This window comes from Vombatus ursinus, unplaced genomic scaffold, assembly GCF_900497805.2.
Source record: "Vombatus ursinus unplaced genomic scaffold, bare-nosed wombat genome assembly UNPS02014807.1, whole genome shotgun sequence".
NCBI classification, from domain to species: Eukaryota; Metazoa; Chordata; class Mammalia; order Diprotodontia; family Vombatidae; genus Vombatus; species Vombatus ursinus.
This window is the reverse complement of record NW_020954585.1, coordinates 58,085,969-58,112,310: the sequence shown is the minus strand read 5'-3', so window position 1 is coordinate 58,112,310 and position 26,342 is coordinate 58,085,969. Positions and strand designations below refer to the sequence as shown.

Sequence of the window (26,342 nt, the reverse complement as noted above, 5' to 3'; positions counted from 1 at the left end):
TCATAGATACTTTAGAAAAAGTTAAAACTTTTTGCCTTTTGAGTACTGAATACTTACTTGATCATATCAGCGTATCTTTACAAGTGCTTGCATTTTAGAAGGTATATCATGTAGCCTTTTTCTTTTTGGTCTTGGAAACAAAATCTGTCTTCTTATACAGTTAATTAGCAGCAAGCAGTTTAAGCTGTAGGACTTGTTTTAGTTGAAATTAACATTTAGTCTCTGTGATTGTTGTCCAGTTATGTGCTCCTGTGCATCCAGCAGATGGAGCACAAAACATTGAATTTCTGCAATCATTTCTATAATGCAGTTTTGTTATATGACTTACCAGTGCAGTTTTGTCCTTGATTTTTTTTTTTTAATGGCAAGGCATGAGGGAAGATTTGGAATATAATGAGTTAAATTTGGTTTTAGGTTCATTTTTACTAACAAAATTTAGAAGATTATTTAAAAGAAGAATTTTTAAAGCAATGATTGAGGTTTCTATAGAAAAGTGTTTTAGTCAAATTATGCTTCCTTGGAATTGTCAAATTTTTTAGCTTGGCACGTAATTAAATGTAATTCTATAAAATTAAAATCTCAACATTATAAAATTTTGAACAGAAGTTATGTTTTAACAGACATTTCAGCATGTTTTCTATGAAATTTAAAAGGAAAACTTGAAAATTAATCCTTTTCACCTTTGCAAAGACAGTTTGTTCTAATATAGCATTAGTTCTGTTTCAGAGTGATTTCAATGCTGTCCATTAAATTGAAATATTTTATCTGCCAGTCTAGGTGCAGTCTTTTTGGTATATTTCTTTGTTTTTCTAAGCTATTTGGTCCATTTTGTTTTTTTGTTTGAAATTATTTTAGTACTATCTCCCAAAATGTAAATCTTCCCATTTGGGGACTTTAATGAACTGTTTATAACCATTGCTAGGCGGGGCCTCAATCACTTGCTCATTAAAAATATTTACAAGCTTATTAGTCAAGGCCACAATGGGACATTTGACCAGTAAGGAATTGGATTAAACTTGCTTCAGATGAAAACAAAGATGGCTAGCAAGTAGTTAAGCGTTATAGAATTTGTAGTTACGCAGCCAGGAGTTGTAAGCCAAGTTCTCCAGTAGGATCTCACCTTTCCTCGGGAAAAATATAGACTCTAAGAGTTTTTAGGGACCTTACAATCCTCTCATCTTATAGATCAAGGAACTGAGACTAATCTATTCCAACTCATTTCTCTTTCCTGTTTCTCAGCAAATATATCTAGTCATTAAAATGATAAATTTAGATTCTGGAATTGTATTTTAACTGTTAGTTTTTTAGGAGTAATTCCACTATCTTTTGGACATGTTCTATTTTGAGTTATTTGGAGTTTTACTCACTTGAAAATATGACCAAGTTTTAAAATGTTTGAATTCATATTTTAACCTTTTGCATTCTGATAGGTCTGAGGAGGCAAACAAAGCTTTCTCAGCAGCTGTACAAATGCACGATGTGTTGGTGAAGGCTTGGGCAATGTGGGGTGATTACTTGGAGAATATATTTGTGAAGGAGCGGCAGCTTCACCTTGGTGTTTCTGCCATCACTTGCTATTTACATGCATGTCGACATCAGAATGAGAGCAAATCAAGAAAATACTTAGCCAAGGTAAGACTGGAGAAGTACATACATGTTTAATAATACTTGTTGGTTAATTAATTAAACCTTATGTCATTGCAGCAGAATTCCTCTTGGTCCATAAACACAAATGGAGGTTGAACTTAACTCCCAAAGTTTACCCTTTAACAGTAGTACTACTAATCTGTGTTATTTGATCAGGTATATTGAAATAGCATTTTAGATTTAGAATCATTATCGTAAGCTCCATTAGGATAGACTCATATTATTTCATTCTTTGATATCTTCCAAGAAAGAAACAAGTTAAATAGGTAATTGTTTCTTACATAGGAATAATATTGGAATCAAGCTATATTTGCTGTTTTCAGTGCTGATAACTTTTATTTTTACCTAGAACTTGATTTAATGCTTCAGAATCTTTCATTTTGGTTCCATGTTCAGTAAGTTGGTGTATATTTGTCCTCCCTTGGGGTATTTATCTAGCAGTGGGATCTCTGGGTCTAAGAGTATGAACATCACTTTGTTAGCATAATTTCATATTGCTTTACAGGAATGATTGGATTGATTGCAAGTAAGGAGAAGGGAATTTATAGCATTTATAGAGTGCCTGCTATGTGAAAGGCACTTTTTACAGATGTTATCTCATTTGAATAATAGTTGACTATTTGTATCTTTGACAATTTGCTGAGTGTGAGATGGAATCTCAGAGTTGTTTTGATTTGCATTGTTAACAGTTTAGTGTATTCTTGTGTTTATTAATTCTTGTAATTTTTTTGGAAAACTGTTCATATCCTTTGACCACTGAGGAATGGTATTTGGTCTTATTAGTCTTAATACAATTATGTATCTTACATATCAGGTCCTTATTGAAGATATTTGTTGCAAAGATTTTTTCCCAATTGACAATTTCTTTTTTTATCCTAAATGCATTGATTTTCTACCTCAAAGGCTTTTAAGTTTCATGTATTTGAAATTATCTATTGTATCATTTGCGCCTTAAGAATTCTTCCCCTATGGGACAGCTAGATAGCGCAGTGGATAGAGCTCTGGCCTTGGAGTCAGGAGGACCTGAGTTCACATTCTGCCTCAGACACTGGATACTTACTAGCTGGGTGACCCTGGGCAAATCACTTAACCCTGATTGCCTCTCCCCCCCCCCCCCAAAAAAAGGGATTCTTCCTTTAGCCATTACTGTGAAAGGTAGCTTCCATCTGGTTCTTGTCTAATCTTCATTTGACCTCTCATATTTAGTTCACTTACCCATTTTGAGCTTTTTTGTACTATATGACATCAGCTGTTGGTTTAAATATTATTTCTGCCAAACCACTTACCAGTTTTTTCACCATTTCTTTTTAGATAGGGAATTATTCCTCAAATAATTTATATTTTCAGATTGAGTGTTGGCTTATTGAATTCAGTTATCTCCGATTCTTTCTTATGTAATATGTTCCACTGATCTGATTTTCTACTTTTTGAATTGTACTGAATAGTTTTAATTTCTGCTTTATAATATAATTAGTTATAGAAATGCTTTTCCTCCATTCTATATTTTTTCATTATTTTCCTTGAGGTTCTATATCTTTTATTCCTCCAAATGAATTTCAAAGTCTTTTTTCCCCCTAGCTTTATGAAATATTCCATTGGTAGATTGATATAGTTCTAAATATGGGATTTAGGTAGTATCTTCATTTTTGTTATATTGGTATAGTCAGCAAACAATGAATATACTTCCAACTATTCATCATTCTTTGTGTCTTTAAAGAGTGTATGAAATTGCATTTATATGTTAGGAACTTATGTACTTTTACTTTCTTTCAGTTTTATCTTAATTGTTATCTCAGAATAGAGACAAGGACTGGGCCTATGATTTCTTTGGTGTAGGGAATTTCCAGTTGAGGAAGGTCTCTCTACCAGCGCAAGTCCTTACCTTTTCTGCCGCAGTCTTATTAGATAGTTACCTGGAACACTGAGAAGTAAAGTGACTTTCCAGGCCACATAGCAAGTAGGTGGCAAGGGTAGAATTTGAACGCAAGTCCTCCTGGCTTCAAAGCTTTCTGACCGTTACTGAATGGCACAACTCATATTTTAATCAAAAGAAATTGTTTTCTGTATGAATCCATCCTTCCAGCTTTCCTTGGGATTAAAAGACTGTTATAAGAACAACAATGATAATAACATGATTTATTATTACTGTGATTATTGACAGCTGTATGGTCTTTAAGGTTTGTAAAATGCCTCTCCATTTTGTAGGTGAGAAAACTGAAGTTTTGAGAAAGTATAAGCGACTTTCTCATGATTATATAACTGGTGTCTGGGTGTGTAAACATGTCTCCCTTAACTGCAAGTCCACTCTCTCTGCTACATTGAAAATTATACTACTATATACTACTGCTGCTTGAAAATTATATTCATTCTGTCACAGAAAAAATTCCCAGGAAAGAGAGATATCATCATTAGTCAATTCCAAGCTTTGAATTAATTGTTTGAATCTAGTACTATTTTTGGTTGATTTTTTTTTAAAATTCTCTATTGTAGAAACTATGTGATTTTGTGTTCTTCTGAACAAACAATTGTAATCAGAACCTGATTACTTATTGAATGACATATTTCCAAGCAATAATACCAATTTGCTAAAGAGGTGAATGTGGATAGGATGCAGTAGGTGGCACTAGTTAGCCCTTTATGTAGGATCACACTGTTTTTTTCTGGTATCCTTGAGTAAACTGGGCTTCTTTACCAACTTTGAACATTAAAAGTCCTGAGATCCCTCAGTTAGAGCTAAGTGTTGTGAGCTGTTCTTTCTTGTCCAAATTCCAGCTTGTAATGTTACCTGTTGCTTATCAGCCAGTAGTAATGTTTGAAAGTCAGAGCAAGTTTTAAATATCTTGCTCTAAATTTCTTTAATTTATTAAAATGCTTAGAAACATTCCCTAAGTAAATCTGCCCTTCTCACCGGTAGTTAACTTTCATCACTTATCTTTGATGAATTTTTTAAAAAAATCATTGTGCTATCTCAGTAGAAATGCACTCCTCATAGATTTAGTCTATCTATAGCCATTCAACAACTTATTACTAACATTCTGTAAGGCACAATGCTCTGTATGGTGAGAAAAACAAAAATATGGCATGATTTAGTAAACTTCTGTTTTACATTTTGGTGGCACATAGATAAACACGTACGCATATGTACGTACACACACATTTCGGACCTCTGAGGCCTTTGATTTAGAGCATTCCTCTTGGTGTAGGAATCTTTTGAGTAAAGTAAATATGTGCATGTGTACATCTTTTTGTTGTTCAGTCATTTCAGTTGTGTCTGACTCTTTGTGACCACATTTGGAGGGCAAGGATACTGAAGTGGTTTGCCATTTCCTTCTCCAGCTCATTTTACAGATGAGGAAACTGAGGCAAAAGGGTTAGGTGACTCGCCCAAAATAAGACGGCTAGTAAATGTCTGAGACCAGATTTGAACTCACAAAGATGTGACTGACTCCAGGCCTGGCACTCTATCTACTGTGCCACCTAGCTGCCTCATATGTACATTTAAGCATGTGAAAAATAACATGAAATTGTCAAAGTAAAATATTTTACATTATAACAAAAAGATCACTAAAGAATAAACAAAATATCACTAAGTTTCTATCTCTTTTGGGAGGGTGGGGCATTCAAGGTTAAGTGGCTTGCCAAGGGTTGCACAACTAGTAAGTTTCTGAGGCCCGATTTGAACTCAGGTCTTCCTGACTTCAAGGCTTGGTGCTCTATCTACTGTGCCACCTAGTTGCCCCATTAAGTTTCTTTAAATGAAGTTTTAAAAGCATTTTAAATTTTTTGGCTTGATAATTCTTTTCAGAACCCTTGATTTTTCCCTAAGTGATTCATCAGGTCAATTAAGATCTGATCATGAAATTTCATATCTCCTACTATTGGTACCATATGTGATTGATTGGAGATCTTTTTTTTTTTTAAGGCAATTGGGATTAAGTGACTTGCCCAGGGTCACACAGCTAGTAAGTGTCAAGTGTTTGGTCTGAGCTCGGATTTGAACTCAGTTCCTCCTGACTTCAGGACCCGTGCTCTATCCACTCTGCCACCTAGCTACTCCCGATCTCTCTATTCTTAAAGCTGCTTTCTAAAAGTTATCTGAAAGATACCATCTAAAAAATAGTTTTGCTACCTATGTTTTAACATGAAAATTTTACATTTACAGTCTCCTGTTTCAAGTTATGTAGTGATAAGCTTAGTGATCATGTTTCTTTTTTTCCTTGCTATTTGATAAAATCAGCTTATCATTTGGTCTTAGACAAATGACTGAGAATTAGCATTGCCAGTATTATCTCTGTGGTATTTTATAATCAGAGAAATATATTTATATTTATATTTATATGGAGGCAGCTGGGTGGTGCAATGGATAGAACACTGGACCCAGAGTCAAGAAGAGCTGAGTTCAAATCTTGCCTCAGACATTTACTAGCTTTGTGACCTTTGACACATCCCTTAGCCTCTGTTTGCCTCAGTTTCCTTGATTTTAAAATGAAGATAATAATAGCAGGGTTGTGAGGAACAAATGTAAAACGCTTAACACATTGCCTGCATTGCCTGATGTATAATAGGTGCTTTTCTCATTCCCTTCCCTTTCCCCCTACTTCTTAACTGATCACAGCAAACAAGATATATATTCAAAATTTTAAAATATTTTGTCTTTTCTTTAGGTATTATGGCTCTTGAGTTTTGATGATGACAAAAATACATTGGCCGATGCAGTAGATAAATATTGCATCGGAGTGCCTCCCATCCAGTGGCTGGCTTGGATTCCACAGCTGTTAACTTGTTTAGTTGGTTCTGAAGGCAAACTTCTTTTGAACCTCATAAGTCAGGTAGGTTTGATTAAGGTATTTTTATTTGTTGATTGATTTCTTACCTTAAATCTTTTACATTCTTTTCAGAAAGCAAGTTTTTTGTTCAGTATATTAAACCAGAGATTTAATTTCAACATAATAGTGATAGAAGGTGTGTTTTTAAGAACTTTCTGATCATTTTAGTATGAACTTTGATAATAGCTAATGGATCCTTTGTAACATTGGAACTGCGATCTCATTGATTTGAGCAACGTGTACATATGTTGTAAAATGAAATAAAAAATATGATATCCCATTAGTAATTTTGTGAGAATCACCTTAAGTGCAATTTATTCTTTCATAAACTGTCTGATGTTTGTTTTTGTATCCAACTTCCACAAATGTGCTTATGTTTTGTTAACAGTTCAAAAATCGACAATTTATTTAATTAATGAGGTACAGATTTATGCCAAGGTTTTAGTGTTCTGCTTAAGGCATAATGTCCTTTGGAATACAAATCACATTTTTAATATTCTTCAACATTGAACAAATCTGCTGTAGTTTAGTAAGCCCTTATCTTACAATTGAGTTAGATGCATGTGTACATCTTTTTGTTGTTCAGTCATTTCAGTTTAGTAGAAGGTGTGATTAATAGATTTATAAGGCCAAAGTTACATGATGATGTCTACTCGGCCTTTTGAGAGGAACCATATAACCTCAGTTTGGTAAAAATGGTGTCTCTTTACCTGAAGTGGCTGTTTTTTTCAGCCTCAGCACTGCAATTATGTGGAGTAAGGTTACACTCTAATGGGTCCAGCTCTCAGGTAGTGTTGGGTTCACTGGGACTTGTGGCCTAATTTAAAGACTAAGCGGTATCATTATAGCTCTTTTTCTTTGGTTGTATGCATGAATAAGATCTTTGTGCTGATCCAGGTACTCTTACATTTTGCTCTCTTCAGATTTATTGGGCAATATGATAGTAAGGCTCCTCATTAACAGTCCCTTGGTAGAATGTGCAGAAACACACCATTTTAGCCTAGCTTAGACCTTTTGTGGGGGGAGAGGGCATAGCTAAACTAGAATGCTTTAATTGTTTTTCAGTGAAACAGGAATTTAATGTGACTCATACAACATGATCACTAGTAAAGTACACTCTTTGTTGAATATAGTTGTGTATGTTCAGTGCTAATTAGTTGTTCATTTATAGAGTATGGTAAACAAATTTGTTTTCTTTATTTAAGTCTAATTATCAATAACAGAGTGATGAATGAATGAATATTTCCTCTGTATTTTAATAGGTTGGAAGAGTATATCCTCAAGCTGTTTACTTTCCCATAAGAACTCTATATTTGACATTGAAAATTGAGCAGCGAGAGCGTTACAAAAGTGGTGAGTTGTTTTCTTTTTCATGAGAAAGCATTGTTAAGAATTGAGAAGAATGAAAAGATGTGAAGGAAGTATCAATGTTTTTAGTGTATCTTATGCTTCTGCTGTTTATTGAGGATAGATAAAATGTATTGAGAACAGCTCAAAGAATTTTATATGCTCTTTAAATTTCAAATACAGTATCTACTCCAGATAACTTGTATTTTTACTGTATCAACTCCCTTCTCTCAGGTATATACCAAAATTGGCACATGGTTATTTTTGTCTTTATCCTGTAACTTTTCCCTTTTATTAAGATTGTGAGCCTCCTTAACGTCAGAAGCTGTTTTTGACTTTCTTTGTATGCCCAACACTGTGTCTGGTGCATATGGGAGCTTACTAAATGCCTTTTGATTTGACTTGACCTGAAAAAAGCACAAAGAAAACTTCTTCATTGCTCAGAATTAAAACTGTGTTTAATATTACACAGCCTTGATTTGTGAGTTAATAATATTAAAATAAGTAATTGTCATTAGCTAGAAAAATGTGCTCTGAACTTTGTTCTCAGTTTTGGTGTATTAAGTATTTTATCTATTGTTAATATGGCCAGTTAAAAATGCTTATCATTTGCAATAGTTAATTATTAGTATCATATTACAAGGTAGACTCTGGCCCTGTTAGATTCACTGGCAAGTGTGGCAGTACATAAAGAAGATGATAAATGTTAAATGTACGTTTTTATTTTGGGAAAATTATAAATTAAGAATCTTTGTAAATATTGTTATTTACAAATGTCTAAGTAAATTAATTTTTAAGATTTGGTGTTTTTGTGTTTTAAGATCAAAGATAGAACTGGAAAAACAATCACTACAGGCTCACTATTTCCAGAGTTATATAAATTTTATCTTTTTTATACAAAAATTACTTACCTGGATCTTAGAGTGTCTTAGATACTGTGTATGTTTCAGACTTGTTTATAGATTATTTTCAGGTCGTTGGGAAATTAATTGAAAAAGATATATCGTGACATGTATGCAGCATAAAATAAGCATAATATTACTCCCCCACTTCCCATTCAGAGCAGTCGGCAGCTTTCATGGTACCATCCTGATATGTCAGTTTACTTGATCTTCGCAGTCACATTGTGAGGTAGGGAGGGCATATCCCATCTGTGTTTTATAACCAAGAGAACTTTTGCTGAGAATATCCAGTTGCTGGGTTACGGAGGAAAGGATGCTGACTTTGAAGTTAGAGGAACCAGGTCCAAGTTCTGACTCTGCTGCTTAATACTTGTGTGACCTCAAACAAGTCTCTCCCCCTCTTGAGGACTCACTTTCCTCATTTGCAAAATGAGATGGTTGGACTAGATGGATTCCTAAGATACCTTCCAGCTCTGAACCTGTGATTCTGCAGTTAATGAAGGACAGCACTGGGAGCGTGGTTGTTCTCCTGACTCTTAGCCCAGTGATCTTTATATCACACTACATTGCTACTTTTTGGTAGCAGTTTTTAAACCAAGTCTAGCTTTCACAGCAGTAAGACATCACACTATGTTTTATAATTTACAGTTTTTTGTGTGTATTCTCAGATTCTGGACAGCAGCAACCAAGTTCAGTAGGCAGTCAATCCCATTCTGCATCAGATCCTGGACCAATTAGAGCCACAGCCCCAATGTGGCGTTGCAGCAGAATTATGCATATGCAGAGAGAACTGCATCCAACTCTTCTGTCTTCTCTGGAAGGCATTGTTGATCAGATGGTCTGGTTCAGAGAAAATTGGCATGAAGAGGTATTTGGTTATGAATTTGGAAATTCTATATATTGATATGATTCGCATGTATATTAACTGATGTGTACTCTATAGAATTAATTTGTTTTATGAATTATTATGGTTCTAGTTAATAAACATGGACTTTGTAAATAGCTATATATATTCTTTTCATATACTAGTACATTCTTATTAAGAATCTTAGTTTCATATCTAAAAAGGAAAGACTTTAAAAAAACAGATTTTTCAACCTTTGAGAAACCTTCCTTGAAAAGTATGATGGTTATTTCATCCTTGATGGTAATTTCTATGACCTAAATTGCTTCCCTTTGTGGACTCTTAGGTATAGCTAATGAAGTAATAGAATGTAAGCTCCCCGAGGGCACAGACTTCTTGGACTTAAGACTGCACTTAATGTAGTGCCTATAGTAGGTACTTAATTAATGCTAATATGATTGACTGCTTTGTGTCCCTTCTGCCAGCCAAAGTGTTTTGCGTATAATAAGTGCTTAATAAATATTTACTGAATTAAAATTAATTACTCTCAACTAGCTACATTAGTAGAATTAAAGTTTCATGGATAATCCAAATATATATGTATATATATATTTAACTTGTAATATATTCTGTAATATTTCTAGCAGCCAGTTTACATTCATAATTTATATTGTTTAACCCAATATTAAAATGTATTTTTATTTCCAGTTTTATTTTTACCTTTTCTCAGATGGGTAGAGGAAGGAGGCCTGCTCTGAATAAATGCTGGAGAGTAAAAAGAAAACCAACTAAAGAAAGAATTAGGTTATTTTCTGTGGTTAAACTACTGAATTGATAATACAGCTCAGTATTATACCTGCTTAGTTTTGAATTTGCACTGCATATTCTGTTGGAGTGGGACCAGTTACCATATTTTACATAATTATAACTTTTGAATAGTATGAATTGGAATACAGCACTTAGATCAGCAAGAGTTGGTTGTCAAACTTGTTTTTAATTCTAGAGTGTATTTCCATATTGTATTAATTTACATAATACTCACAGTGCCTGGTACTAAGGTCCTCAATATAAATGTTTGTTGATTGAAAGGTCTCCATTATTATAATATGTCTTTCATCTCTTTTCCTTTAGGTTCTCAGACAGCTTCAGCAGGGCCTGGCAAAATGTTACTCTGTAGCTTTTGAGAAAAATGGAACAGTTTCAGATGCCAAAATCACACCGCACACTCTCAATTTTGTCAAGAAGTTGGTCAGCACCTTTGGAGTTGGCCTGGAAAATGTGTCTAATGTTTCTACCATGTTTTCCAGTGCTGCCTCTGAGTCTTTGGCTAGAAGAGCACAAGCAACAGCACAGGATCCTGTCTTTCAGAAATTGAAAGGACAGTTCACAACAGGTGAGTGCTCAAGTGCCCACATTCACATTTCTTATTTCCTTTGGAAAAAGAAAAGAAGGCATTAAGATGAGTAGTTAACATGTTAAGAACTGACTTAGTACTTACCAACCTTAAATAAAAATTTCTTAAAGGAATATATTATTTTACCTTTTTCACTTTCCTGGTAAGTTTGTATGAGTTTGAACTAAATAAGACAAAAGAACTAAATAAGGCAGAAAACAATTACGTGAATTTTTTTTTTCTAGTTATCATATTTACTAATTTTTGGACCCTTTACTTGATTTATGTTTCCTGGTTAAAAGAACCCTTATTTTGTATCTAGCTATCTGTTTATATTGTTATAGACTATTTGCCCATTGCTGAAATGAATGCCAGGGCAAATTGCTATTTAAATGACTTCTAGTTAGTTTCTAAATTTATTGCATGTTATAGAGATTATTCTTATAGCCTCTGGCCCTTGCTTTGTTCATTTCTGCATTTAGGCATTGATATCTCCTGATAGCCGTGCTTTTGCAAAAAACTTGTACAGCTGTGATCTTCACATCTTACATTTTTGTCTTGTCCTACCGTCAACATTGAGAGCCCTTATGATTATATTTAATTAACTAAGTCTAATAAGCAAGGAAATAGTAAAATATGCTGTGCTTCCTGTTTACTTCTTAAAACTATAGGGAATTAGAACATAGTAAATATCTTTGTGAATTGATACTGCATTTTAAATAAAATAGGCCTGCTGTATTCAAAGTGCTATGAATAATAATTCAAAGATAAAGACAGTCCCTGGCCCATTGATCAATCAATAAAAGTCTCAGCAAAAATTTTTTAAAAGCAGTGTAATTAAGTAATTAAATTAAAAGTCCCACTGTCTAGAACCTTACATTCTATTAGGGGAGATAACAAGAATATGTGTGTAGTGTAATACATATCCCACACATATAGTTTCATGCACACATGTTTTGTGTGTGTGTAATGCAAGATAATTTGAGTGGGAAGGAACTTGCAGTGGGAGGAGGAATTAGGAAAGGTTTCTTCTAGAAAGTTTTATTTGAACTGAGTTCTGAATGAAATTGAAGGTTCCAAGAAGCAGAGGGAAGGAGAGGACATTGCAGGCATTGGGGACAGCCTTTGGCAAAGGCACAGAAACAGAAGATAGAATGTTGTATATGAGGAGCAGTGAGCAGGCAGGCATATGTCGCTGAGCCAAAGAGTGGATGAAGGGGAGTAATGTATATTAAGGCTAGAGAGATTATTTGGAGCCAGATTATGAAAGGCTTGACACATCAGACAAAAGGTTTTGTATTTGATCCTAGAAGAAACAGGAACTGTTGGAATTTATTTAGTCAGGCATTGTCATGGTCAGAACTGTGTTTGTGGAGCTCTCTGGAGAATGGGTTGAGGAAGACACTTGAAACAAGGAGACTGATTAAGAGGCTATATATATACTGTAGTCTCTCTAGGTGAGAGATTATAAAGGTGAACTGTCGGAGGCTTTGTGAATGGAGAACAGTGGTGATAGAGTAGGCAAGACTTGGCATCTGAGGGGTCACGATGCAAGGGGTCCAGAATGACTTCGAAGCTAGGAACTTTAGGTACCTAGAAGGGGAGTGGTACTCTCTGGAAATAAGAGCATTCTGAAGTAGGAGGAGACAATTAGATATAAAATATGTAGCAAAATATAAAGTTAATGAATATGTCTACAAAATAATTAACTGTAAGAAGTAGGAAACTAGCAGTTATGGGGAGCAGGAAATGGATTCATGTGGAAGATAGTACATGAGCTCTGTCTTAAAGGAAGACAGGGTCTCTGTGTGGTGAAAATAAGCAGGCATTCCAGGTGTGTAGGCAGGCCAGTGAACAGATAGGGAGACAGAGTGTCACTAATAAAGAACACAGAGAAGACCAGTTGCCTCCATCTCAGTCCATCAAGTCTTTAAAGATATATGTGGGCCAGGTTGTGTAGGGCTTTAAAAGTTAAACGCTATTTCCATATTAGGAAATAGTGGTATGAGGATTTTCTTGTTGTAAGGGGAAAAAATAAAATTTGGGCCGCATTACAGTCCATATCAAACATCAGTTTTGGTTTTATATGTAAGCAGTTAGAGGTATTGAGAGTTTGTGAGCAACAAAGTGGTATGACAGAATAGTTATTTATTAGGATTAATCTGGTATGTAGATGGTTCGGAGGAAGGGAAGAGATGAGTCCAAGGAATTAATTAGGAAATTACTGCAATAAGCCAGGACTCAATGATAAGAAACTAGATCTGGGTGTTGACCATGAAATAGAAAAGAAAGACTTGCTGGGACTCTGAAAAATCAACAAGACTTAATGACTGAATAAAATAATGGATAAAAATGGAGATTGAAAGAGAGATGGGAGTCAGAGACTTAGTTTTTTATCTTTATTTTAGTTGGTTATTAGTAACAATATTGATAAAAATAGGGATGTCAAGTAGGGAATTGGATTTTGAGGGGAAGATAGAAGAGCAGACAGGACCAGAAATAATGATTTTTGGCATCATCTGCAAAGAAGTGTTGGTGAAAGTGGATAAAGAGGAAAAGACTTGGACAACAAGAGGAGAGAGTTTTTAAAGAGAATGTGATCACTAGAATCAAATGCTAAAGAGGTTAAGTATGGTGGGGACTCAGTACAAGTCTTTACTGATACTGTAGTCCTGACAGTCTCCAGAGTGGTAACAATAATAGCCAGATTACAACAATTAGAGGAATGAACCAAATGTTAAGAAAATGGAATAAGCCCTTGAGAACCACTAGTTTGAGAAGTTTAGTAGAAAGGAAGACAAGAAATAGCATTATAAATTGCAATCAGTACCTGCTTTGGTACATCCTCATATTCATGCATTTGTGTCATTCTCTGATATCTTAAATTATCAAATTACTTGGGCATATTAGAAGTTTATTTTTCATTACAACTAGAGAGACTTTATAACTAAAATGCATGGGTGCTTTTATGTACTTGACAATTCACTAAGGACTAACTGTACTCCATATGGTTTTCTTATTCACTAATAAAAGTCACATACAGTTAGACAATTTTGTGGATAATGTGTGCCTTAATAATGAAAGACAAATATCAACATTGATTTGCCACTTGCTTTTTAGAGTCTATTTTAACAGAAACCTTTTGCTGATAACCTCAGCGCATACTTTTTTGATTGTTTACCATGAATGTAATTTTATCTCAGCATAAATGAATTAAATTAAAATCAGATCTTTGATTTTATTGGTGTAGAAAGCTTACAGTGAGGAAAATTCCCTTTACCAATGTGGACTGGCATCTGCTCTACAATTTATAATCTTAGAGAGTTTCCTGTGACATTGAGGGGTTAAGTGACTTGCCCATTGTCTTGCTGCCAGGTGTATGTCAAGGTTGAGACTTTTATACCAAGGTTTTGCTGGAATTTTGACCAGTATACCACACTGTTTCTCATGTTACTAAATTATTACAAATAAATTACCTTGTTGAATTTAGTGAGGAATATATTAGCATTTTATGCAGTATGTTCATCTGCTAATATTTTAATGTGCTTATTTGCTTTTGAAGGTAATATTTTATTTGCATTTATATATAATCTTAGTATATATAATAAATTCCCTTATTAGATTCACTTTTAGAAATAGTGATTTTCTTTTGTGGACTGTGGCAAAATATTCATTTTGCAGTTCTGGGCAAATCATTTTAGGAGAGCTGTCTGTATGCTGAGAGTATCATAAACCTAGTGTTTTTGTTAGGTGGATATTGTATGTACAAAAGGCTCTGATTACTGTCCATCATATTCTTGTTGTGTGATTGGAATGACAGCCCATAACTCCCATGGCTTACAGTTTGATTTTTTCAGTTTCAAAGCCTCATAGCACTTTTCTACATCCCAAGTTTAGAGATATAGTAGGTTTTATTTTTAAGTTATAAGTGTTTGAGATTGCCATGGAGGGCTTCGAGAGGAAAGCCCAAGCACAGTGATGTGCCCATTCTTGGAAAGACAGACCATGAAGCTACAGTGGCCACGCTCATATTCAGGACTTTCCAAAGCCTCCCCTGTTACCTGCAGACATCAAAGCTCTCTAAAGGATTATATTTATATGCTGTACTGAATAAATGAAAAAGCATTTATAATGTGCTAAGCACTAAGGATGCAAAAATAAAATCAAGGCAGACAGACCCTTCTCTTAATGAGCTCCCATTCTAAATGAAAAGAAGACATATACAAAGGGTTCAGCTGCAACGTGGACTCCTAGGAGTGCAGTTATAGATGTATTCCGCCTTATGATAACAAATCCTCACCTGGTTGTGAAAACATTAACATTAAATTAAAATTAACATTAATTAACATTAATTAAGTGTTCAACTCCAGAAACTTCATGCCATATACAATTTCAGGAACCAAAAATCACGATTCCAATGTTATTGTTTTTTTCATGTTATAATATACACACACCTTAAAGGCTCTTCTCCAACAGGGAGTTTCTTGTGTATGTGTTAAGATAAAACATTGACCCTCTAATTATTAACACTAGGTGACAGGGCAATCCTCACCCACTGTCATGGAGTCAGTTCAGATGATTGAAGATGACAGTTAAAAGCTGGGATTAATTAACATTATTTCAGATTGTTGAGTATTGTTATTTTCCATTTTCATGTGACATAAAGAAAATGCAAACAGTATTATTTTTTTCATTTTAAAGAAAGTAACTAGCCATTTTAATCTGTTTTGTTTTGGCATTTTTATTTGTCTTAACTCTTGCTTTATTCTTGAGCAAGATCATAAGCTCTTTGACAGTAGAGACTGGGTGTTTTTTTGTTTTGGTTTTTGGGGTTTGGTTTTTTTTTTTTTTTGGAGTGGGGGGGTTGGCCTTTAAGGTTGACCATAGTACCCTTAATCAATTGGACACAGCGACTCCTGAAATTATCTGCAGAGTTAGTTATAAGAGGTTTGCCTTCTGGATCAGGAGAGGGAGTACTCCCATCAGTAAAACTGTAGAAATTTTAAAGTATTGTCTTCCCTCTTAGAGCTTAAATAGAACGGGTACTCATTTTGTTGATAACTTGTTTTCTTCTACAGACATAGATGATAATAAATTTACTTATATCTTTAATATTCTTTTGAACAATCCATCTTCTTAACCTTATGATTTTGCTAGCTCTTCTTGGAACCCTAAACTCATCTTTGCAGTTGATATGGCTTTTGCTAGTGGGTAGTTGAGATTCATATTATTTGCAAATGGAAAAATTTATAAATGCTAATTATAGCTTTAATTATGAAACATAACTAATGAAAGTTTTCAAATGGAGAATTAGAACCAGTGGGGGAAAAAAATCAGCAAATGACACTGAGTTGATTTTTGTACTGGATTGTTGTTTCTTTAGCTAGGGGTCAGCATGTGGGAAATTAGAAAGATGAGCCATGGCTATGAGCACTGGCTTTGTGATGGCAGCAGAAAATGAATTGTTAATTTAGTACCAGTCTCTTCATTGTTTGCTTGCTCTCCCTTTCCTTCTAGTATCCGTATTGAAAAGGAGACAGTTGTAGACATCCAAGCAACTTTATGGCAACTGTGCTTTAGAAACAAAGTGAAGAATTGTTCTTTACTTTTGGTAAAGAGTGCTGATAATGGGTGATTTTGTGAGATCCTTCATTGCAGGTCTTACGATAAAAGCTTGATAAAGAACTATTATTTTATCATTTCAGGAAATAAAGTTTAAATTCAAAGTTGATGCTACAGGGGAATTAGTTTTGATATTTGTTTTCAGTCTAACCAGTTCAAATAACTACAATTGGTTTCTATACTAATGGAGTAGTAGAGATACTGTAGTCTCCCTTTTTGTCTTTTGTAAGTACCAGAAGCACATATATACCAACTATTTTCTCTGCATCATGTAAATTGTAATAATAAGTACAATTTTAAGTTACATTTTAATATTTTAGATATCAATATAATCTTTTGTCATTTAAGTATAGTTGAAGATTTATTTAGTAACATACCCCAAAACTAACTTCCTTGTAACTGTCTAGGGTACTACTACCCTCTTAGTCACCCAAGCTCATAATGTGGGCATCATCTTCACCTCCTCCCTCAGGCTCTCACTCCCCCAATATCCAATTTTTTGCCAAGTCCTATAAGTTCTACCTTCAAAACATCTATCATGTCCTTTCTTCTCTCCTCTGACACTGCCACCATTTTGGTGCAGACCCTCCTCACCTCACACCTGAACTATGTATTCCAGTAGCCTTTTGATTGACTTCCCTGCCTCAAGTCTGTTTCCTCTCCAGTTACTCCCTCATTCAGCTATTAAATCAATATTGTTGTATAAAAATGTGTGTTTCATTCTACTTTGAATTTATCACCTGTCATAGCCTTATTCATCATTAGTATTCTGCAACATGGTTGCTGTGATGATCAGAGACTTTACAATGCTGTTATTAATTTTCTTCTGGTTCTGCACACTTCACTCTGCATCAGTTGGTTGAAATCTTCCTAGGTTTCTCTGAAGCCATTCCATCATTTCATGGCACAGTGATGTTCCATTACATTGATGTTCCATTACATTCACATAACCTGATTTATTCAGTCATTTCCAATTGATGGATACCACCTTAGTTTCCAGTTCTTTACTACTACAAAAAGAATGGCTATAAATATTTTTGTACACATGGGTCTGTTTCCTATTTCTTTTAATCTCTGGGGTATAAGTGCAGTAGTATTATCTCAGTGTCAAAGGGCATGCACAGTTTAGTAACTTTGGGGGCATAATTCCCATTTGCTTTCCAGAATTACTGGACCAATTATTAGCAATGCATTAATGTGCCTGTTTTTCTATATCCTCTTTGCTTTTGCCATTTTCCTTTTTGTCAGTCTTACCAATCTGAGACGTTGTCGCAAGTTGTTTTTAATTTTTATTTCTCTAATTATTAGTGGATTTTTTTTTCCACAAGGCTATAGATAGCTTGGATTTCTTCCTTTGAAATTGCCTCTTTATATCCTTTCACCATTTGTCAATTAGGGAATGATTCTTCGTTATATAAATTTGAATCAGTTCCTTGTAATCTTGGAACTAAGACCTTTATCAGAAAAACTCACTGCAAAGATTTTTTCAAAATAACTGTTATTCTTATAAAACAGCTACATTCAGCCTACATTCTTTCTTTTTTTTATTTTATTTTTTTCTAATTGAAGAAAATCTACCTTCTCCTTCTCTTTTTCACTCGCTAGAAAAACAAACCCTAGACTATGAGAGGTGACTAAGAAGGCTTATCTGACCTGAGCCACAGGGTCTGTCCCATCATGACTTTAAAGGACAAGTTGAGCAGATTGGAGAATTCTAGGTCTACCAGAACCCTTGAATCTGGTCTCCACAGCCCTGCTTCCTCATTGTATTTGAAGGGAATTCTCTACACATAGTCATATATGACCATAGGAATCCATTCCAGAGCCACATGTAATAAAGCCCTGTTCTAGAGTTTTTTTGTTAAAATGATTGCTAAATAACACTCACCTTATTGCTTTTTTTTCCCATGAGAAAAGGATTTGGTCCGTATTAGAATTAAATCTTTGATCTTGTAAGGTATTTTGTAATGGACTTTTATTGTGTAATTTAAAAATTATATTCAGTTCTATATCCTTCCATTAATACACGGTGCACATAAGCAGTTTTATAAGTACGAAGTACGACCAGGGGCCAGAACTGGCTTATGCTAGCTTCTTTGAGGAAACAAAAAACATTCAGTTTTAGCAGTGTTTTGAAGAAAGACATAGTTAAATTAATTGACCTTTATAAAAAGTATAAGTAAGCAGTAATGTGTGTGTGGGAGGGATGTACCATTGTTTCCTTATCTTGTAAGTGTACTATTTTTGTCAGTACACTCAATCTCAATTTGCACTCATTTGTGTTTGATAAAGCTATCTTGTCATTTCTTCCCCTGACCTAAATGAAAGAATTGTATATTTTGTTAATTTAAAAAATAATAATCATAATGGCTTAAATGTTTGTTCAAAAAAATGTATAAGTGAGATTTCACATTGTGGTAAGATTAGCTTAATAAAACTTTTGATAGCTGACAATTCTGACAACATAAAATTTAAAAGTTTTTGCATACTACATAAAACATTTATACTACATAAAAACATTTGGCTGCCTCCTGATGGATAAAGAGCAGAGGTACAAAAACAGGTCAGTACGTGTGCCATGGCCTGTGCATGCTAAGTGGTATCCACGATAGGAAGTCTATTGTTACAGTATTTTAGGGATGACTTTCTATAGTCTTTTAAATATTTTATGATGACATTTCCATGCTATTTGTATTATTTTTATATTATTCTCTTTTTTTTTTTTTTTTTTTGCAAGACCATCAGGGTTAAGTGACTTATTTATATTATTATTACTCCATTATTTAGGCTTGAGATCTGAGTATTAGACTGCCATCCATAGACCACGTCCGTTCATTTTGATGTCCTTTTTTAAAAGATTTTATTGTAAACTCAGTAACCACCAACAAAAATAGGTCAAAAAAAGAGGGAGAAAAATCTTATCTCAGATCTTTAGCCTTCAAAATAGCAGAATCAAACAAACTAAAAAGATTTTTTTTGTGTGTGTACTGTATCTCTTTCCAGAGCTTCCCAAAGCCTACCATCATTAGCTCTGCTTTTTTCCTCGCTTTTCTACTCCTTTTCCTTTTCTCCTATAGTTCTTTTGATTTCACTCAATATCTTGTGTATCTTTCTGTATTTCCTTGTACGTATCTTAATTGTCATTTTTACAACCCTATAATATTCTATTACATTAATATGCCATTATCTTTTCAGTCATTCTCTGGTTATTAAATAGAGCTTGTTTCCAATTTTTTACTTTTATCATTAAAGCAGCAATGACGATTTTTTGCTGATAGATACTCTTTTTTTTTTCATTTTATGTTGTTTTGCGAATCGTCTTTAGCAGTTTTGTTGTTGGATTCAAAAGTTTGCTCATTTTTTGTGATTCCTATTGTTTTATTGCTTTGGTGTTCTCCAGAGTATTTGCTAACAGTAAGCAGTCTTAGGAACGACATATTAGAGTGACTTTTAAACCACAGACTTGCCAGTACTGTCCTTTTTATTTAAACCACCATTATTTTTGCCCTTTTTGTGAGTATAATTGGTATCTCCAGGTTGCCTTATAATTTGCATTTCTCAAGACTGGAGCATTTGCATATCACCATTTCCTGTGGTAATTAATAGTACATATGTCTTCCTTCATAAATTTCCTGTTCAAGTCCTTTGACCATTGTTCAGTTGGTCAGTTTGTTATTAGTCTTACATGTACTTGTGACTTATAGATTCTGGATGTCATTTGAGAGGGTTGGGGAGAGAATAATTGTGATTTCATCAGTATTAGGAAGTCAGAGAATAGAACTATCTTTTACTAATTCAGAACGGTAACCTGTCTGTAGCTTAAAATCTTAGAGAGTTTATTTGCCAGGAATATGGAAAAGTTAAGAGACTTGCTCGTGAGAATGAAGCTAATATGTGTCAAAACTAGATTTAAATCCAGGTCTTTCTGACTCCAGCGCCAGAGGTCTGTCCATTAAGGTACATCGGGTTCTCTGTCTCAAACAGTATTGCAAATATTTTTACCTTTTCTTTTTCTTTTAATTTTAGAGATATTCTTTTTCCATTTTACATTGAGGAAACTGAGGTGAATAGGTTAAGTGACTTGCCCGGTCACACAGCTAGTCTGAAGCTGAATTTGAACTCTGGTCTTCTTGACCTGAGGTACAGCACTTTATAATACTGTGCTACCTATTTGCCTCTAATTTGTTCAGCCATTTCCTAGTATATAAGTACCCCCTGAGTTTCCAGTTCTTTGCTGCCACAAAAATAACTGCTATAGATATTTTTGTGTATGTGATGCTCTTGTTTCTTTCGTTTCTTTGGAGTATATACTTACTAGTGACATCATTGGGTCAGCAATATACACAGTTTGATAGTTTCTTGTGCATAATTGTAAATTGCTTTCCAGAATGGCTGGATGAATCCACAACCCCCCCAAGCATTTGTCATTTTCCTTTTATGTCAGCTTTGACAATCTGTTGGCTATGAGGTGGTGCATCAGAGTTGTTTTAATTTGCATTTCCCTAATTATTAGTGATTCAGAACATTTTTTTCATATAACTGTTGATTACTTTGTTTTCTCTCACTGAAAACTGTCAATTTGTATCCTTTGACCATCTATCAGTTGGGGAATGTCTCTTATTAGAATCTATTCCTTATATATTTGGAAATGAGACCTTTTATCTGAAAAACTTTCTGAAAGATTTTTACTAATTTTCCACTTCTATGACATTTTATCTACACTGGTTTTATGCAAAAACTTTTAGATTTTATGTTGTCAGAATTGTCCATCTTACCTCCCTTCTTTGTCCCTTATTTGTTCATGAACTCTTCCCCAAACCATTAATATGACAGGTAATTTCTTCCATGCTCTTCCAATTTCTTTATGATGTTCCTTTATGTCTAAATCTTATCATACATTTGATATTTTGCAGTACTTGGCCCTCTTCTCTATTGTTTCCCTTTAATAGTTCTTGGTATTTGTCTGTTTTTCTGTATGAATTTTGTAATAATTTTCTGGGGTTCAAGTCCTGCTTTTGACACAGTAGAAGTGTTCTGGATATATGACTATGGGCAGATCACTTACAGCTTCTCACTGCTCTGAGACAGCTTTCTTAAAGCTAGTAATTATGGAGAACATGCTGCTCTGCAACAGTAGGAGAAGTTCTTACCTGGAAGCTCCTTCTACCAATAGACACAGAAGTCTGCCCCTCTTCCCTGCCCCTTGCTCTAGTCTATGGAATAACCTATAGATATTTAAGTTGGTATATTATTTAAATTTTTAAGTTGGTTTGGGAAATACTGACTTTTCTGTATTCACTCAATCTCATTATGAAAAGAGGATATCTTTTGATTTATTTCAATTCTTTGATTTGAAATATTTCTGAAGTTTTCTTTTTGTAGGTTTCCTGTGTGTCTTGATAGATTAATGCATAGGTTTGATACAGTGTGTGTCATTATTGAAAATAATTACAGTTTTTTATGAGTCTATTGTGATTCTTGGTGATCAAATGCAGGTGGTTGTTGGGTTTATATTCTACTTTATTACAGTTGTTGGGTCCATTTATTGTTGTTTACTGTCTTGTACTTTCTAGGTCTATAGTTGTGTCATCTACAAATAGAAATATTTCAACTTCTCTGTCAATTAGCCTTATTTTTATTGCTAAGATTTATAAAGCCAATCAATGAGCATTTATTACATGCCTATTATGTGTCATAAAACTTTGTTAGATAGGAGTAATGAGAGTGGACATTGCATTTAGATACTTATTATAGTGTCCTACTATATAGGAATGCTTCTTAGGTTTTTCCCTTTTCTGTATTAAATCATGATTTCAAACATATTTTAATTATATTATAGAAAGAAGATATTTATATTCTTATTTTATATGTGTGTATATATATTTAACGTAAAATGAGTGTTGTCTCTTACCAAATCTAATGTCATAAGCCACCATTTTTCTATTTTCTTTTAAATATTTACCATTTTTTTTGTTAAGAGAGAGTTAAATATTTCTTTTCTTGAGCCTGCCCATTACTCTGCCACTTGACAATTGTATAATCTTGTATTAATAATTTGACTCCTTTGGTCCTCACTTTTTCTTGATCTTTTACATGAGAGAGGGTTACAATTGATTAAATGGCTGAAGGACATGAACAGGCAGTTCTCAGATGAAAAAATTAAAGCTATCTATAGTCATGTAAAAAAATGCTCTAAATCACTATTGATTAGAGAAATACAAATCAAAACAGCTCTGAGGTACCACATCACACCTATCAGATTAGCTAACATGACAAAACAAGAAAATGATAAATGTTGGAGAAGATATGGGAAAATTGGAACATTAATGCATTTTTGGTGGAGGTGTGAACTGATCTATAAAAATGTGCATACCTTTTAACCCAGCAATAGCACTTCTCGGGCTATATCCCAAAGAGATCATACAAATGGGAAAAGGACCCACATGTGCAAAAATATTTATAGCAGCTCTTTCTGTGGTGAGGGGATGCCCATCAATTGGGGAATGGCCGAACAAGTTGTGGTATATGAATGTAATGGAACACTTTGGTGCTATAAGAAATGACTGAAGTGAGCAGAACCAGGAGAACATTGTACACAGCAGTGACAGCCACGTTGTGCAATGACTAACGTTGATAGACTTAGCTCTTCTCATTAATGCAAGGATCTAAGACATCTCCAAAAGTCTCATGATGGAAAATATTATCCACATCCAGAGAAAGAACTACGGAGTTGGAATGTAGATCAAAGGATACTATTTGCTCTTTTTTTTTTCTTGTGTTTTGTTTTGTTTCTTCTTTCTGTCTTTTTTTTTTTATTTGTCAAATCTTTATTGGGTAAGTGGGGAAGGTTGGCAGAGTCCAGCTTAATCTTTCTTGGCAGCAGCCTTCCTCATGGAAGCTAGGACATTGCTGAGCTCCTCTCTCTTCCTCTTGGCCCGGATGTGAGTTCCCACCCTTTTTTTGATGAACTTAAGGGCTCGCTTATCCTTGGAGACCTTTAACAATTCCATGGCCCGCCTCTCATAAGGGGCAAATCCACACACCTCCCAGATCATATCTCTCACAAACTTGGTGTGTTTGGTCGCAGCTTGGAAACGTTTTTGGTAACTTTGTGGCCCTTGTTGAGGCCTACGGCCATGGGGTATCAGATGGCCATGGCTGCAGCGCTACTGTAGGCCCAATGGCAGCCACAGCAGAAGGAAGGAGAGAGCGTTCTGTTTTATAGTTCCTCCTATTGGTTCTAATTCTTCTTTACAACATGACTAATGTGAAAATATGTTTAATAGGAATATATATATGTAGAGCCTACATCAGATTGCATGCCATCTTGGGGAGGGAGGTAGGGAGAGAGGGGAGAAAATTTAAAACTTAAAAGATTATGGAAGTCAATGTTGAAAACTAAAAATAAATTTTAAAAAATGAGAGGTTAGTCTAGATGATCTCTAAGGTCTCTCTCAATTTAAATTCTGTGATCCTAATACCCTTTAGGTAATGACTTAATGTTTCTTTCCTTTTGGAAACAAGCATTAGCTTCATTCTTTCATAGAAAATTTAAAATGTTTTTAATCATGTCATTTATTTTTGAAGATTTTGACTTCAGTGTTCCAGGATCAACAAAGCTTCACAATCTTATCTCTAAATTGAAAAAATGGATCAAAATACTGGAGGCTAAAACCAAGCAGCTTCCCAAGTTCTTTCTCATAGAAGAAAAGTGTCGTTTTCTAAGTAATTTCTCTGCACAAACTGCTGAAGTAGAAATCCCTGGAGAGTTCCTAATGCCAAAGCCAACACATTACTATATCAAAATTGCAAGGTAAGGCTAAAACTAGGAATGTTATAACTATAACATGTAGAAATATATAAGATATATTTATGTATATTTGTTAATGTAGTATTTTCCAGTCTGGACTTTTAAATTATGTCAATATATTTTAAATTAAATTTGAAAATTACTGAGATGGTTCTTTAGTTTCATATGTTGCATCTAATTTTAAATATGATAATGATTTGGAGTAGTCTTTACTTATCCACTGTGGAATATATAAAAACTTACTTTTCTCTTCTACCTTTCCCTCAAGATACTTTGATTATCTTACTAGCCCTGCCTTCATTCTCCACCCCTCCCACCATACATTTTCTACTTTGGTCTGTTTTGGGGGTGGGTGGGTGGGAATGTAGAACAGGAAAAAGTGATGTTCCAGCCCCCCACCCCATCCTCTCTATGGTAGTTAGCTACCATACAGGCTGTACTCTCAAGAGTATATTATGTCTTACTAGAAGCATTTAACTACAGCCCATACTCTGTACTCCTAATTGCTTTCTAATCAGTAAATTCTATCTTTGGAAACTATTTACTGAGGCCCAAGACACAGATCTCATGGTTTCCTTTCACCCTGAGCTAAAACAGGCCACTCCTCACTTAGATACAACTGTGGCCATTGCTGAACCCCTTCAGTTTAGGATTAATCAGAGAATACCTAGAGTCATTGACATTGCTATCTGTCCTAAAATAATCCTGCCTTTTTACTTTATCTTTCTACCACTAATGCTTTGGTAGCTTAATGAAGGACAGCTTTTCTCAACAGTGTTTAGGTTGAACTAGAAGATACCATAAAGAGGAAGATACTCCTGGTTTACCGCTGGAGATTTTCCTTTCTATCAGGATTACGCATCCAAGAACCAGTGAATCTTTAATACTTGTTAATTCTGCCACCCATCTCACTGGTTTTTGTCCCTATATTTCAAAATTTATTGCCTTTGTTAATGGTATAGAAGCGTTAAGTACTACATACATCTAAAATCCTGCTTTTTCTTCTGAAATCCAGAGTAGGGACATTCATATGCTTTTCTGTTCTTTTGGTAGATTTATGCCCCGGGTAGAGATAGTACAGAAGCACAACACTGCAGCCAGAAGACTGTATATTCGTGGGCATAATGGGAAGATTTACCCATATCTAGTCATGAATGATGCTTGCCTGACGGAGTCTCGAAGAGAAGAGCGGGTTTTACAGCTTCTTCGCCTTTTGAATCCCTGTTTAGAGAAGAGAAAAGAAACCACAAAAAGGCACTTGTTTTTCACAGGTATTAGGATAAAGGGGTCCCAAAAAACTTATTGCTCATGCTTGCTTTTGTGTGTTATATGACAGCAATCATATTTTATCTGAAGAGGGGAATTACCCAAATGAATGCCACCTACTTAAATAAATTGGAATAACTTTTCCTTTCAAATAGTATTACCTTAAAATAGACACTGTTACTTGTATGTTTAGTGAAACTGCTCATGTCTTGAAAATGTTGACAAATAGTACCTTCACTGCCCACCTTAACTCTCTGAATTTGAGTAACATTTATAAAATGAAGGCATTAGATAAGTTCTAGGTCTCTTCCTGCTCTACAATTCTTTGCTGTTAAAGAAATTTGTTGTGTACAAAACAACTGAAATGACTACTGTGTACCTATGATTTTGAATATTATAAATTTTCATATCTGCTTCATGTGATTTTGTATTAGAGCTGTATTAAGACTAAGACAGAGGTCAACTATCTGGAGTAGAGAAGCACCATTGCCAAATTGAAACTCCTCCTGGTTTTATGCTTATGCCTATAAGGAAATGTTACCTAAGCTTGGTTTCCTGGGATGAACTTTAAAACCAAGTCCGCAAGAACCATGTAAAATAAAATCTAAAGAAATTTTAATTTGTTAATGGTAATTCCTAGCAAAATTCCTATTCTGATGGCCAGTTGTGGGTAGAAGGCTTTAGA

At 34.5% G+C, this 26,342-nt stretch overlaps 1 protein-coding gene and 1 pseudogene across 7 annotated transcripts in view; one reads left to right on the top strand and one right to left on the bottom strand.

The window, feature by feature from the left end:
• LOC114052489 (transformation/transcription domain-associated protein) overlaps positions 1 to 26,342 on the top strand; it is a 169,861-nt gene that overhangs the window by 128,220 nt on the left and 15,299 nt on the right. For all 7 annotated transcript variants that reach the window (XM_027875135.1, XM_027875131.1, XM_027875136.1 and 4 more), the window contains exons 61-67: positions 1,431 to 1,632; positions 6,312 to 6,476; positions 7,736 to 7,826; positions 9,391 to 9,590; positions 10,698 to 10,959; positions 24,169 to 24,394; positions 25,445 to 25,662. In XM_027875135.1, the coding sequence (XP_027730936.1) occupies positions 1,431 to 1,632; positions 6,312 to 6,476; positions 7,736 to 7,826; positions 9,391 to 9,590; positions 10,698 to 10,959; positions 24,169 to 24,394; positions 25,445 to 25,662 (1,364 nt within the window). The remainder of the gene's footprint in view (positions 1 to 1,430; positions 1,633 to 6,311; positions 6,477 to 7,735; positions 7,827 to 9,390; positions 9,591 to 10,697; positions 10,960 to 24,168; positions 24,395 to 25,444; positions 25,663 to 26,342) is intronic.
• LOC114052491 lies at positions 23,444 to 23,737 on the bottom strand (annotated as a pseudogene).